General features: G+C 35.4%; 1 protein-coding gene across 1 annotated transcript in view; it reads left to right on the top strand.

The window, feature by feature from the left end:
* The window catches only part of cntnap2a (contactin associated protein 2a), a 406,059-nt gene that overhangs the window by 216,905 nt on the left and 173,325 nt on the right, over positions 1 to 15,829 (top strand). The window contains exon 9 of the mRNA XM_084399640.1: positions 13,057 to 13,206. Coding sequence (XP_084255766.1) covers positions 13,057 to 13,206 — 150 coding nt within the window. The remainder of the gene's footprint in view (positions 1 to 13,056; positions 13,207 to 15,829) is intronic.

Here is a 15,829-nt window from a genome sequence, read left to right on the forward strand (position 1 = left end):
TCATTCACCGCTTTATTACGAGTTTAAAAGAGCGCGAGCGTCATTAACGTGCCCAGACGCGACGCTTTGAATTTGCGCGTACAAGGATAACATCGCGTCGGGAGCTGACTAGTAAAAAAGCTACAAAAGTAAAAGACAAGACGTTTGTATTCAAAGTTAAAAAGCCAACACACTACAGCATTTTTAAATGTTTCAAATAAAGGATCTCATATCTATGGGTCTATCTTCTAAATTCTGCTGATGAGTTAAAAAAAATTATTCTGCTCAGTAGCTACCATGTTTTTCTCTAGCATATTTAAGGTAACAATGCAATACATAATATCATAATATCTGCAGTCAATATTGATTAAATGGGAGGGAAAAATCCTGCCCATACCGCAGCTACATGTATGAAAAAAATGATAAAAGCACTTATGTTCATCTACTGAAGTGGTATTCTGGAACTGTGAATAAATTTAATAAAACAGCAAAATAACAACAACAACAATAACATCTTCATTAAACAAAAAAAGAGATTACCTTAGATAAAGTTTGATTAATATGTACATCAGTAATGGTAAAAAGTCTGGACCCATTACTGTTTTTAATGTTTAAAGTTTCATATTATGCTCTACAAGCCTGCATTTATTTGATCAAAAATACAGAAAAACAAAAACAAAAACAGGAATATTCAGCAAGGATGTGTTAAATATATACAACTTTTTAAAAATAAAAAAATCCTGAAAAAAAGTATCACAGGTTATAAAATAAATATTAAGCACAATTTCTAACATTTGATAATAAATCAGAATATTAAAGTTTTCTGAAGGATCACGTGACACTAAATTCAGCTTTGCATCACAGAAATATATTTTAAAGTATAGTAAAATAGAAAACCATTATTTAATAATATTTCACTATATTATTTTTCTGTATTTTTGATCAGATAAATCCAGGCTTGATGAGCATAAGAGACTTCTTTCAAAAACATAAAAAATTGTAATTTGTCCAAACTTATGTACTGTATAAGTAAAAACATATGTTGTATAAATATAAAGGTTAGGAATCATATTTGTTTCAAGTGTTTTTTATTGGGGGTGGGGGGCCTCCAACATGAATTTTGCCTAGGGCCTCCTAATGTCTAGAACCGGCCCTGGCCATAACTAGATAAAGTGGTAACATTTAATTTATTTATTGTTATAAAACATTACTGACAAAATGTATCATGTGCATCTTTAACTATATGTCAAATGAACTACCAGTCAGTACCAGTACAAGTCAGAACTGACTCATTGCAGCCATTCATTCCAGAATCAGATTGTGCTTTCTAAGACTTTGATTCACTAAAAATAATAAATCAGGAATTGCATTACACTGATTTCTCTGTATGTTTTGATTCACTGAAGAAAATCGTTCATAAGCATCTTTTGTTTGGAAATTGCACTACACTGATTGCGCTGTATTTTTTTGATCCACTAAAAAATTGCTTATTAAGAGTCATTCGTTCAGGAATCAGAATTGATTGTGCTGAATGATTTTGGTTCACTAGATCAGTCATTCTTTCAGGTATCAGACTACTGTACACTGATTGCCTTGTACTTTTTTTTATTCACTAAAAGAAACTATTCATAAGAATATTTCTTTCAGGAATCACACAACACTAGCTGTGTCCCAATTCAGAGGCTGCTTCCCTCGAAGGACACAGACTTTAAAGGCCACAACTTCGAAGTCCTTGAAGGTCTAAGTGAGCGTTGCTAAATGGGACAGTCTAGCCTACGGAGGATTGCTCTTGTCACTTAGCAACTGTGACAGCCATCGTTGACAGGTGGCAGAAACTTTTGCACTGGACTTTTATGAAAGTTATAATTAACCGTCTGAAAACAAAACAGGCTTCACAACCTGTCTAATGTGTTCACCTTGGTCCATTTATGTACATAATAAAGAGAATAAACTTTCTATAAAATCACATCTTAGTAAGTTACAAGTCAACATTTGAACAGCTTTAATCTTTTACATTTGTATCAGTAAATTGGTGCCTTAAATTAAGTACAATCAATATGGATGTTAAGTAATTTAACTGAATTGAGTTGAATTTTGTTTTAAAAAAGTTGAAAATTTCTTAATTTGATGAGTAAAAGCAAAGACTATAGAATAACACAAGACGCGTCTCTCGTATTGTTTTAAATGGGGAAAAGTGCATCGCTCAATATGGCAGAATAAGTCTCGCCTTCTAAATAAGAGCCAATCGCCGATTGGTAAAGTCATCACGTCACTGCAGCTGCCGTTAGAAGCTCCGGTTCCTATAGAAACAGTCAGACACACGCTTTCACTGTGCTTGCGCATTAGCTTGATCCAGCCTGAATAATGTCATTTTCTGTCATGATTCGAGCGGTTAGAAACAACATTTATGAGACAGCTGTTGTCAGATTTCATTGCTGATTTCAAATATGAAATTTAATCGTAAGCTTGGCGAACAGTTTTGGAGAATTTGATGTTTCTTCATTCAAAGAGATGCACTTGCATGTCCGAGAGGCGTTTCAAAGATGGCCGCAGAGTGAAATGACTTGTCTTACAGGGACTTTGGTAAAAGCAATGTAAAAACATATGTTGTCATAACTTATTGATCATACAATTTTTACAGTGGTGATATTCAAGTAAGTTGAAACCTAATACTTACATTTAAAAGTGAAATCCAGCATTTTCACAAAAAAATGAATAAATCCAGTCATCACCGACACGCGAATCTTGGGATAGGCTAGGCTGCGAGGATTGCCCTTTTCTATGCTTCGCGGCCCAGGAAACCAAGAACGGATTTGTAGGCTGCATTTTGGAGCCTTCGAATTGGGACAGCCTCCATTGTGCCACTATGATGCATTCAGCCTTCGAATGCAGCCACTGAATTGGGCAGTCTCTGAATTTTTTTATTTACTAAAAGGAACTGTTCATAAAAGTTCGGAGTACATTGATTGTGCTGTATGTTTTTGAAGAGAACCATTGGGAATCGGAATGCACTGATCTCTGTTTTACACTGTAGATTCAATAGTGGTGTTGTGGTGCCATTGAGTAAGTATTGCAGGAAACTGCATTTTAGTACAATAATTTGTCCCCATCAGCAAAAGTATGCACTTGTGAGAACCGTTAATTGAACCACGCATTATTCGGTTCAGTTAAAAACATCAAGTGCCGGAAATAAAGCTATCCTTCCCGTAATGATGTAGGATAGTAGAATGATCCAGACATCATTCAGACTCGTAAGGTCATATAGCAAGCTTTCATCTGTACTGTGTGAATATTTTTGTCACCTTTGCAGCTCAGCCCGTTTGCCTTCTGGCTCCATCCTTTTCTTGTCCAGGTTAAAGGTCCATTCTGCTTGTCTTGAGCTGCAAATTGGCTTTGGAAATGTGGATGAGGAGTCTGATAGTGCCGTAAATGAGCGTAGTCTTGCTAATAGGCCGCAGTTAAGTCAAATTCCAGAGGGGACACTTGTGTAATTGCAATCTTCTTATTTTACTTCTCATTTCACCAATTCAGTGCATTTTAAAACTACTGATTTAAATGCATTGAGTTTCCATCATCTTTTTCTTTAAGCGCTGAAGATTAATGGCCGACACGTTAAGTTAATTGACATGAATGACTCAGTGTGGCGAATCCACTTGTAATAGATGGGAATGGTAGAATGTTAGGGATTAGAACTTCCCCACTGAATCTAAATTATTCAAGATGATTCATGCAAAAACAGATCTGACATGTTTTTTTAGAATTGAATCTCCCATTAACAGCCTTAGAGAACCAATATATTAAAACCCCCATTTTTTGTTCAAACGAGAATTATCATGATCGTAGAGACATCTTATGTTGGTAAGTTTCTTAGTGTTTTTCAGCATTTAATCATCATCTCTCAGGAGCCAATGGCGAGTACTGATTGCTTCCCTCAGTAACAGATAATTAGTCATAATTAGGTGATGTTACAGTAAGGTTGTTGCCATGGTAATCAAGTACGCAGCTGTTAAGAGAATGATGCAACTTTTGAGATGTTCTCCAATTAAGCATGAGGAATCCAGTGAAAATATGTTTGCTTTTGTTTGTTTTCCACTTCTTTACTAATGGACCCAGGTAGAGCTAGTCAAACACTGCTGTTTACAGTAAAATTGTTAATCATTATAATGATACTGTCAGGAAATGGATATTAAATCTTTAGTGTTAGGACGCTAATGCTCCGATGTGTTTGTGGTGTGGCGTGGTTTAAAACAGGGTTCCTTACACATTTGTTTTCCTTTTAATCGTTAGTGCCGTTATACCCTCTAAGCAAAACTAATAGGTATTTGGAGCTTTGCTGCATGTTCAATTACAACCGAAATTGACAGGACGACTGAAAATTGCCAGTGATTTTCCACTCATGAAATGTAAGCCTATAAGAACAACACTGACAAGTCATGTTGCTGACAGTTTGATGAATCGCACCGATCACAGACCTGTTCCATTGTGTTAATGGGATAATTCTGAAAAAAACTTCAGATTGTCATGCACGGTGGTGTTCGCTTTGCTTCTTATATGCATTCAGCTGTGGTTCTCTCTGTGGCTCCAGCTAAAGTCTGATACCTTCAAGGCATGTGAACTCAGAAGACTGAAAGAACTGCCAATTGCCTCCCTCCTTTCCTCTCGCGCTAGTATTCTATCATATATTGATCCCGCTTGTTTAAGTGAATCTGTTTTCTTTGAAATTTATGAAGCCCTCTAGCGCTTATGAATTTGAGTTGACTCTGTGCTTTGGTCTTAAATATTTGCCCCACCGAGGTAATTTGAGAGCCTTTTCAATCCAGGCGGAAGGCAATTTAGCAAGCTCATAAACTGGGACAATATAACATTATAATCATAGTAAGGTATAGTGTTTGCCCTATGATTCCCTTGGGGGATCTCCATTATTGCAGTGTATTCCTATTCAATATTGAACTTTCAGCTCCACCAAGAAAGTTAAGGTGAATGGACATTTGGGTTTATTACTTGCTATTTATTACTACCACAGTGAAATGGCAGAGAATTGCACCACACATCCCCTGCATCTTGTATGTTCTTTTATCAAATATTTGGGCTATTTTGCTTTCATTATGCTTTTATTATGTATTATGCTTTCAGATTTTAGCAAGAATATAGAACTCTCAGCTCATATTTGATCCTATTTCAGAATTCTAGTGATATTTCCCACCAAAAAATCAGCAAAATCATGTTTCTTGAACACCAAATCAGCATATCATGTTACATTGAAGACTAAAAAATGTAACTTTGCATCACAGGAATAAATTACATTTTAAAATGTATCGGATATGAAATGGCTATTTTAAATTGTAAAAAAAATTCACAATATTACTGTTTTACTGTTTTTTGAGCAAATAAATGCAGCTTTGGTGAGCATAAGAAACTTTCAAAAACATGGGGAACAAAATCATACGGACCCTTTACTGTCAAAGGAAAGACTCAAATGCCATTGTTGACGTTATATGTATTTTAACTCAGTGGCTTGAAAAGTTTTTGCATCTTAAGCATTTACCAACCTTGAGAGCAAGAATGTTAAATGTAAACATACTTTTTTCGTATGCCATCTTTTACCTTTTTTTGTGTTTTCTTCAGATATGTCCACAACCTCAATTTTTGTTAAGAGAACTGCATGTTTTAGTGCATAATAGAGGCTTTTATTCATCAGTGAGCATCCATGAAAGTCAAGTTTATTCATTAGTTTCATAGCAGAAAAAGAAATCAAGTGGCTGAAATAAAAGAAGAAATGTATCAATAGAAAACCATTTGCATCATCATCACGGAGTTTGTGTATATAAGGTAGAATGGATATGATGCAGCCATTCCTTACGTTGTGTATGGAGGACGTGATGTTAATTTCCTGTATACTCTCATGCTCTGTGTGAATTCCACGTTAGTGAGTGATCTTGATGGATGTTGTGCAATAATTCATTGATCTATCAAGGATGTATGTTCACAGTGGGCCTCAAAAGCTGCACTGAATCGTTCCTTAACAGCTTATTTGCTTTCAAACTACTCTTTCATGTTTGCTTTCCTTCCTCTTCAGCCAAAATGAACAGATGTCTCACGTAGCCTTTTTCAACAGAGAGAGCCATTTTCTCTGTTCCAAAACCCAGTGCGCTCTCTACAGAGGCAGCATTTTAACTAAGGCATTATAGCCGCGCTTCCGATGTGTAAGCTGTTCCAAACCTTCTTTTGGCCTTCTCAGGAAGAAACACTGTACAGTATCCTTTCATAGAGAAAGAAAATCCCATCATGCATTGCATCAAGCTCAATGAAAAAATACAGATCAAATATAGTAATTACATATATTTCATTCAATAGTTCAGCCTAATTACAATAAAAAAAAATCGCAGTATTTGTTTGTGCTGTGTATTTCCATGCTTATTGTTATGTACTTTTTATTAAAGTTAGCCACATGTTAACGTCAGACTCTATTGAATTCTAATTCCAGATAATATATATTTTTTTATTCAGTTTAGTAGTGTTAATACAATTTTTTATCAACATGTTGTTTTTATAATATGACTTTTTTTTCATAAATTATTCTTAATGATTTTTTAAATAATTAATATATGTAAACACCATTCAAAAGTTAGTTTGTTTGTTTAATGTTTTATAAATAAGTATTTTATGCTCAAGGCTGCATTTATTTGATAAAAAATACAGCAAAAAAAAAATAAAAAATCAGTAATATTGTGAAATTACTATTAATTAAATTAATATTGTGAAACATAACTTTTTTCTATTTTCACAGATTTAAAAATGTAATTCAATTCCTATGATAGCAAAGCTGAATTTTCAGCAGCCATTACTGATTTCGTGCCAGAATATTATTATTGTTTTATTATTATTATTAATGTTTAAAACATTTGTACTGTTTAATCTTTAATCTTTGATGAATAGGCATTTTTGTAAAATAGAATCGTTTATAACAATGTAAATGTCTTTACTGTCACTTTTGATTAATTTAATGCATCCCTGAAAGTAAAAATCTATATATATAATAATAATACTCACCCCAAAAGTTTGAATGTTAGTGTAGCTGTCTTTATATTTTAGGAAAGGGGTCTGTCATATGGAGATTGCCATAATTGACATAATTGTCATTAACATTTCTTGAAAACCTCTGTTCCAAATAATTTGATTATAGGATTCCATGATGGTCAGGGTGCCTATGTAGGCGTTGGTATTGGAACACAGCTATTCTCTTTAGCTCATCCATAATTTACAGTAAGATCAGATAGAGGGTATCCTATGTCCATGACTTTGCCCATTTTTAATAATGTCTTTGTGAGATCTGTTATCTTAGCTGTTCTCACTCTGCTAGTGTTTGTTACATTGCCCTCTGTTTTATAGCTCGTGTCTAGTTAAACACTCCAGGCCATCTTTTTGCCAAGATGAAAAAAAAAAAAAAACACAGCTCTGAAAATCTCAAAGCTTTGACCCATGAACTTGGCTTAACCATGTCCATTTTCCAGAGGAAAAACCGGAGGTTTGTCTATTTCAGAGCCAGTGCCTTGGTCAAATTTTATCAGTCAGTTTCAGAAATAAACTGAGTTCTCTCTCTAGTTTTCCTGTCCCCTTCAGGGTAGTGATAGCTTCAAAAATCAATGTGTTATGTCTGTGGAGGTGACTATGAGCAGAGAATATCAGATTTATCCCTCAGGCTTCTGCTGAATTATCCAGTGTTCTTGATGTAGCTCCACACAGTCTTTGACATCTACACGTTCTTTTTCGCTCATTTTATGTCTATCCATCAGTTATTTAGTAACTTTTTTCTTTTTCATTTTATGTGAATTGATAAAAAAGTTGAAAAGTATCTATCTATATGGTGCGTTATTTATTTATGAAAATGATTTTATAAATATATATATATTATTTATCTCTCCTTCAGTCTGTTTACAGCAGTTAAAGGAACACATCCAGTGATTATACCCCAAAAATAGCTGGCAATATTTCTGATTCTGCGTGGATGAATGTGTGAAGGCCATCGGGTGGTAGTGTGTATTTTACATCACTTACGAAAGCCTCTGCAAACAGTAATGGCGAGTCTGAGCTCCGTTCCCTGGAGCCCACAGGCTGTGCCTCAAGAAATGGACCATACAACAGGTCAAAGTCAAGATACAAAGCAAACTGTAGCTTTGTGCCAGGTCAACCTAGAGGTATGAATTAAACAGGATGTGGCCTTAAACAGTGCTTAGACAATAGGTTTTCACTCAAAATAGCTGATGCATTGTCAAAAACGGATAATATGTATGCCCTCTTGCTGGTAAGGTTATTTTATTGCATCAATAAAGGTCTTTTTTGGAGTCAATAACAATCTAATTATGAAACTTATTTTAGACATCTTATTATAATTTTTAAATGCTGTTGCACACACAGCCGTCCGCAGTATTTTTTTTTTTTACAATAGATTAATACTTTTAGTCAGCAAGGATGTAATAAATTGATTAAAAGTGACAATAAAGTAATTTATAAAGTTATAAAAGATTTCTATTTCAAATATATACAGTTCTTTTGAACTTTCTATTCATCAAAGAATCCTGAAAAATATGTATCATGGTGTCCACAAAAATAGTAAGCAGTGCAACTGTTTTCAACATAGATATAAATGTTTCATGAGCACTAAGTCCGCATATAAGAATGATGCTGGAGTAATGATGCTGAAAATTCAGCTTTGCCATCACAGTGTAATACATTATAATATACAAAAATATCAGTTGTTACTTGTAAATGTGCTTTGTAATGATATTTCACAATTTTACTGTTTTTTACAGTTTTTTCGGCCTTGGTTTGGTGAGTATCAGCGACTGCTTTCAAATACATAATTTGAAAAAAAAAAAAAACATCAAAAGGTACTTAATAAATTTTTTTAACTAAACAGTGGCATCACTTTTGTCTTATTAACCACCCACAAAGCAGTTTAACCAGGTCCAAATGTAAGACATTTTCGCTGTGTCATTATTTTCAGTGCAAATAGGCCTCCATTTTATGTCATTTCAGCTCAATATAGTGTGCCTTATTCACAAGGCTCATTGTGCTTTGACATTTCATTTGAAAGAGATATTTGTGTGCATTTTCTATTGCTTTTTTGCCATTACCTGATTTGCATAAGTCCGTCAGTGAATCAGGCACTAAAGCTACTCGTGCAAAATTCCTGCACAATTCATTCTCTCTAAATTTCCTCCAAAAGTTTTGCCTGTGACATTCGTAGAAAATCAGAATTGGTCACATAACCAAGACCTCCCTTGAATAAGTCATTAATATTCTTCAGTGGGATGGACAGAGGAGGCCTGATACATATTTCAGCGCTTCTCTCTCTTTTTATGTAAAAAAAAAAAGGGGCTTTTAAAACAATTTCAGACACTCCGGTATCAAAAAACATATTCATGGAAAAGCAGAATCTTGAAGTTCTTGCTCTCCAAAGAGCTCTTTTTCCTGGCAAAGCCTAACATTAATCATGGATTGGTGTCTGTGAACCTCTCAGTAGTGAGGAAGCGCAAACTTTCTGACATTATTGCATCTGGGGCTTCTTGGCTTGAGCCTTTTGCATCCTTATCCAGACCCACATACTCAAATATCAGACTTACCATGATGACAAATAGAGCTGGAGGCTGTGCATCGCTGTAATTGCATCCCTACCTTTGAACCCCATATGAGGATGCACCTGCTTCTCAAAGGGCGCTGAGTCCTTCAAATGTCATTCACACTTGAATGGTTTTGTGCGACTGGAACCCACAAGACATTTATCAAAATCTGTTTGGGTGGTGTTGTCTGTGAGCATCTCTTATTCTGAGAGTTCATTATAAGAGAGAGACTAAAAATGTGTGTGATCCTGATGAGCTGAAGGTCATCATGGGAAAGTTGATTAAGCAGGTAGAAAAGTAATGACTGTAGGTTGATCCGTCAGAGTTCAAGGGACCCACTTTGTGTTAACAGAGGGTTTCCTCCTGTCTTAATTAATCCGTGACGATGGGTAAGGACCACAGGGTCTTTCGCAGAGACATGCAGGGATGTTGCCCTTTCACACCATTGTAGTGTAATTAGGTAAGTCACAAAAGGCTATCGCAGTGATACTGAAGGTCTACATCAATCCACCTTTCTGACCTAATTAGAGCACCTTTGAGTGTAGTATGGTTACACTGAGGGATTTTTTGTGAAACGTTATTTTTTTAGTTGTTGTTGTTGTTACTTTTTTCTGGATGGATGGCATTCGTGGACTTTGTGAGTAGAAATTTATATCGCAATTTTTTTCATTAAATGATTGAAACATTTATTTTTAGGAAACTGTATTTTTACAAAACTCCTTACAATGATTTAGACCTTTCAGAATGTGATAAATTTTTATAAAATTATGAACACTACATATAATTTATTTATTAATAAATAACTTTAAAATGCTATTTTATCTGTTAGCGACTAAGTTTAACGTCATTTTTTTGTAACGCAACCATGCAATGAAGCTTCTGTTTTTTTATAACATAGACAATATCCTGTGATAGTTTTAATTTCTGCATGAATGATAGAGAAAGCTCACAGCATTAAGGTTCCTCTCATTACTAAACTGTTCAATCAGAACGTTTATTATTCAAATGACACAAAATCTTGTGTTGGTGATCGGAGAGATTGTTATGCGTCAGTAATTACCAGGAGTATTTTATGCTTTTTCCCTATAGCAAACTGGGTAACACTTTATTTTACAGTGTCTTTGTTACACATAACACTAACTACTATAGTAATAACTATAAATTATGCATAATTACATTCAACTAACCCTAAACCAAACTTAATCCTAACCCTAACCCTATAGTATGTTAATTAATATTACTCAGTACTTAAATGCATAATTACACTGTGACAAGGACACCTTAAAATAAAGTGCAACCGAAAACTGTTATTAAGAAAACACTTAATATGCAACGTTACGCATTGCGTTCATATTCTAGATTCATCTTCTTGCCTGTACTGTATGCATTGTTAATGTGTATACTGAATTTGGAGCTAAAGCATCACACAGTTTCATGTTTGGATTGCTTTCAATGACAAACTGAAAACCTTTTTGGTGACTATATATAATTACGCAATATAAGTACGTGTTTAATCCAAATATTGCTCAATTATTCCTGAGGTAATTCCACTGAGTGATCGCTTACCTGTTTGACAGAGGCAGAACAGTCCACAACCAGTGAGTAATAGTACTGGTGCAAGTTTCATGAGCCTTCAATTCTTTGTTTCAAGACAGAATTGCCTGAAAATAGTTAAATAGTTATAAGTTTGAATGATTCAAAAGAATCAGTTAAAATCAGTCATTTGTTTGTGAATCAGGCTACCCTATTTGTGCTATGTATTTGCTTTTTATTATGGATAGCGGCATATTGTTTTAACCTGCATCTCCAATCTTTATTATTGCAATTAACATTTAACATTTAAAAAGCTTTTAGACTAGTTTTAGGCTAGTTTTAATTGGGCAATGCTAGTCTGTTACTGCCACAAGTTTAACCAGCATACCTTATGCTGGTTACCCACTTGTTTTACTGGTTATATAAAAGCTAAACCATCTATGCTGTATTTTTCGTCAGGGCATCCTGATATAATCAGATGCAGCTCACACCATAATCTCATCAGCTTTGTGCACCCAACTCTCAGACGTCACTGACACTCATTTGATGTGGTGTTGTCACATTACGGCACAGAACATAATTTATCATGTACACAAAAGCCATCTGTTTGTCAAACTGTCCCACAGAGCCGCTCGTGACAGGCATGTCCAGGCTGTCTGCTACAGCTACACCGTCCACTTCATACACCTACGCAAGCACAAAATGTACAGAGTTTGAGCGAAACTGATGGACGACATACGAGTAAATGGCAGAAAGCGCTCTGCTCTCCCTTTATATCACCAGCAACTTCTGAGAGACAAATTTATCAGAGGTAATGGCGTGTTAGGTACTTTGGCCTTGTTCGTACCAAGTGGACTGTGCCCGAGAGTGAGAGCGCTCAGGAAGGAGAGAACAGTTGTTCAGTGTTTTGTGGTGTGTGACAGATAGAGGTAAACTGGCCACTGGGGACCTCCAATGAGGTAATGTCTTTCCATCAGTGCATGATTAATGGTGGCAAAGAATTCATTCCTCTAAGCTAGCATCAACCTGGTTATTATGTTCTGATGACTTTTGCCCTTCACGATGGCATCAGAGTAAATAACACCACTCTGATTTATCAATCAGAGCTGTCAAATCAGTAGCTGCTGTGGGTTTGTTAATCTGAACCCCCGTCGCCTTGAATCCGCCCTCAATGGAGACTTCCGAGGCTTGTTATTTTATTCTCATTAGCCTGTTGAGTTCAGCAGTCGGATTCCAGAAGTAAAAATCCCATTCACTATATGTATTTTGGTCAATGTTGTTACACTCTTTTTTTTATTATTCAAAATGCAATTCATACACACAATGACCTGAATACACCGCTTCAATAATGAGCATGTTCATTTTAATTTATTTATTATGTTTTTGGTGGGCATAAAGTCATGTAAGTAAATGTAATACAACTGTCCTGATATCATATTGAAGAAAAAATATCTTTATTAAAAGACTTTAGAAAAGAGACATAATGAAGTAGTTTTGTATTATCTTTTATTATTATTATTTCATATGATATATATATATATATATATATATTCACTTCCGTTTAAAAGTTTGGCGGTTGTTCTCGATAAGATTTAAAAAAATATTTTTAAAAGAAGTCTCTTGTGCTCACCAAGGCTGTAACGAAAAATCACCATAAATACAGTAAAACTGTACAATTGTGCCATGACTAATGTACCAGAAAAAAAAAAAAAATCAAACAGGAAATTATATCATGGAGAAAAACTCTCATAACTGAGTTAATAAGTCACTTATCTGACATAAATAATAATTAGGTTAAAAAAATATTAAGATGTTTGCAATCAAGGTGTGAAAAATGATGTATTTTTACTTGACAGAGTCAACAGTGAAAAGGTTGCAACATCGTTTTGGATGTTAATTTATAGTTGTTCATCTTTTCTTACAGGTTCTGGACTAAATGATGGAGAATGGCATGATGTTCGTTTCCTGGCCAAAGAGAACTTTGCTTTGCTGACTATTGATGGGGATGAAGCATCGGCTGTGAGAACCAACTCGCCTGTCCAGATCACAACAGGAAGCACGTACCACTTTGGAGGCAAGTTCAGAAATTTACAGACACAAAAACTGAGAATGCCAAAGTACCATAAGAATAGATCTTCAGATCTTCTCACTCTCCCTGGTGTATTGGACGCTGACACTGATTTACAAAGGCCTTTGAATTTGTTTCTGCTGAGAGACCAGCACTAGAAAGGATTTTGAGAACTTGCTTCACTATGCATGCATAAAGACGACCCTTTAAATAAATCAGGATGGACATATATGCTGATATGCTTTTATGTTTAATCTTGTTTAATTGGAAAACGAAAGAACATTAACAAAGGGATGGTCTGCTTAAAAGAAGAAATAATTGGCTGCCCAGATTAGTGTGAACATCTTCCATTGTCTTTAAACTCTCAGAGTGTTAAGGCAAAATGTCAGTACAGTTTTGATGTAAGAATGAATAAAAAATTCATCATACATATACTAATTTAAAATTCACTTAAAGTCATAACTGCGTCTTCTAGGAAAAACATTGGGCCTCACAATGCAACTGAGATAAGTCAAATGCGAGCCATAGCTAGTGCATCTATGCTTGTTGGCAAAGCCATCAAAAAGTTTGCTAGGCTTATCGCAGCCATCTTGAGTTGGTAGTCAGAAGAAGATAGTCAGAAAATCAAGAACTTCTATAGCTGTTGGAAGCATCCGTTTTCATGATTTCTCTCGGCCCAAAGATGTCAGATAAAGGAATCGTACTCAAAGTCAAAGTACAATCAAGTCATTATATGTATATAGCACTTTATACAATACATTGCTGTAAAGCAAGGAGCTTTACAGTATTAAACATGAAAAAACGGAAAAAAACAGTGTCAGTGACTCTTTCAATTAAAATGACGACTTTAATTTATACTATAAAGCGGCTCTCCAGTGTGTTCATGTTTTTACTCACATCTGACCTCAACAGACTGAACAGATTAATCGAGAGATTTCCACATCAAAGAAGGCGGAGCCTCAGAGCACACCTACCTGTTACGTAATCGCCATGGACCAATGGTAGTTTGAAAGTGTTTACGATCCGAAAAGTCCAGAAATTTTGCTTTGGCAAACTGTTTTGAACTCCCAAAACGAACACTAAATAAACTTCGTTTTGGCCTGATTTTGTTCGAAAGGACGTCACACCATTTCATTCTTCGATTTCACTTTGATGGAGTGGGAGGGTGCTGTGACCTTCCTTCATCTTTTGCCATTAGTTTTTTAAGTATTTGATCCAAAGTTGCATGTGCCACCATACACACATTCATTTCTCCCCTCTGATGGAAACTAACCCACCCCGGTGCCCTCTTCAGCCAGCCATCTGTCCGATCGGACCATTGGCAGGAAGTCAGAGATAAGAACATGTTCAGCGGCTCAGAGAGGCAAGTGTGGAAAACCGGCAAGGAAAACCGGCAGCTGAGATAGACGGCAGTGTCTGGTGCTATCAACCTGCCTGTCTATAGAGGCTGAGGGATTGCATGGCTGATAGCTTTATCAGACTCACACATCTTCAAAAACAGCTAAAAGAAGTAAGAACTGCAGTCCCTCCGCTCTGGGTCTGGCACGCCGCAGCAGCACATTTACACATGACAGCTTCTAAAATGAGATCAAAAAGCTTCAATTCTCCTCCCTTCGTTCCTGTTGGTTCACCTGAACACAAACTATAATTATCAATCATGCTTTTCCATCCATCACTATTATTTCATAGAGAGATGTGTCTGCACTGTCTGATTTGTTTACTGCTGATTTGATCTTTTTTGAGCTTAGAAAGATTGTCCATATGGCAGAATATGAATATGCCAAAGAACGTTAACTTTGGGAATGACTGTAAAACACAGATTGAAACCTGTAAGAGGATCAATTTAAGCACATTTAGTTTTAGTTGGGATGAACAGTTTTCTCTGATCGAAGCTTAGTTGATCCAAACCTGTCTGTTACAGGACAGATCATGGTCTAAGCCAAGGGGTTTTAGACATTATTGATGATCCTTTGGGGACCCCATTCTAAAATATTCCTTCCTTCCTTCATTTCTTCCTTCTTTCCTTCCAAACTTCCTTCCTTTCTTCCTTTCAAACTTCCTCCAAACATCCAACCTTCCTTCCTTCTAACCTTCCAAAATTAAGTGATTGGTTTTTATATTGTCACTATACTGTACTAAAGCCAAAGCAAATTCTTAATACAGTATATTATCTTTTCTATATACTTTGTGTGACATTTTATTATATTATTATTGTATTATATTTAGTTCTGCCCTCTATCAGAGTAATAGTAGATGTGTAAACCTAACATTAAAATAGGAAATGGAAAAAAACCCCTCATTTTAGGGTGTGTTCACACTCGTAGTTTGGTTCTTTTGGTCTGGACCAAAAAAGAAAATGATACATTTAGTCCTGGTTCGCTTAGTGTTCACACTGTCATTTTTAACATGAATCTAAAGATAAAAAAAATAAAAAAATAAAAATGCAAAATATATTTTGTGATGGATTTTACCTAATATTCAAAACAATGCTGCATGCTGGGCTATAATCGGTCATTGTACTGTATGTGCATGCATATTATGATATTTTTATCAGCTGAGATCTCAAAAAGAGATTGTTATATGTGTAAAGGAGTCAAAACTCCAGCAGGAATCCCTCCGTCACACACAC

This window comes from Rutilus rutilus (assembly GCF_951802725.1).
Source record: "Rutilus rutilus genome assembly, chromosome: 24".
Classification (NCBI taxonomy): Eukaryota; Metazoa; Chordata; class Actinopteri; order Cypriniformes; family Leuciscidae; genus Rutilus; species Rutilus rutilus.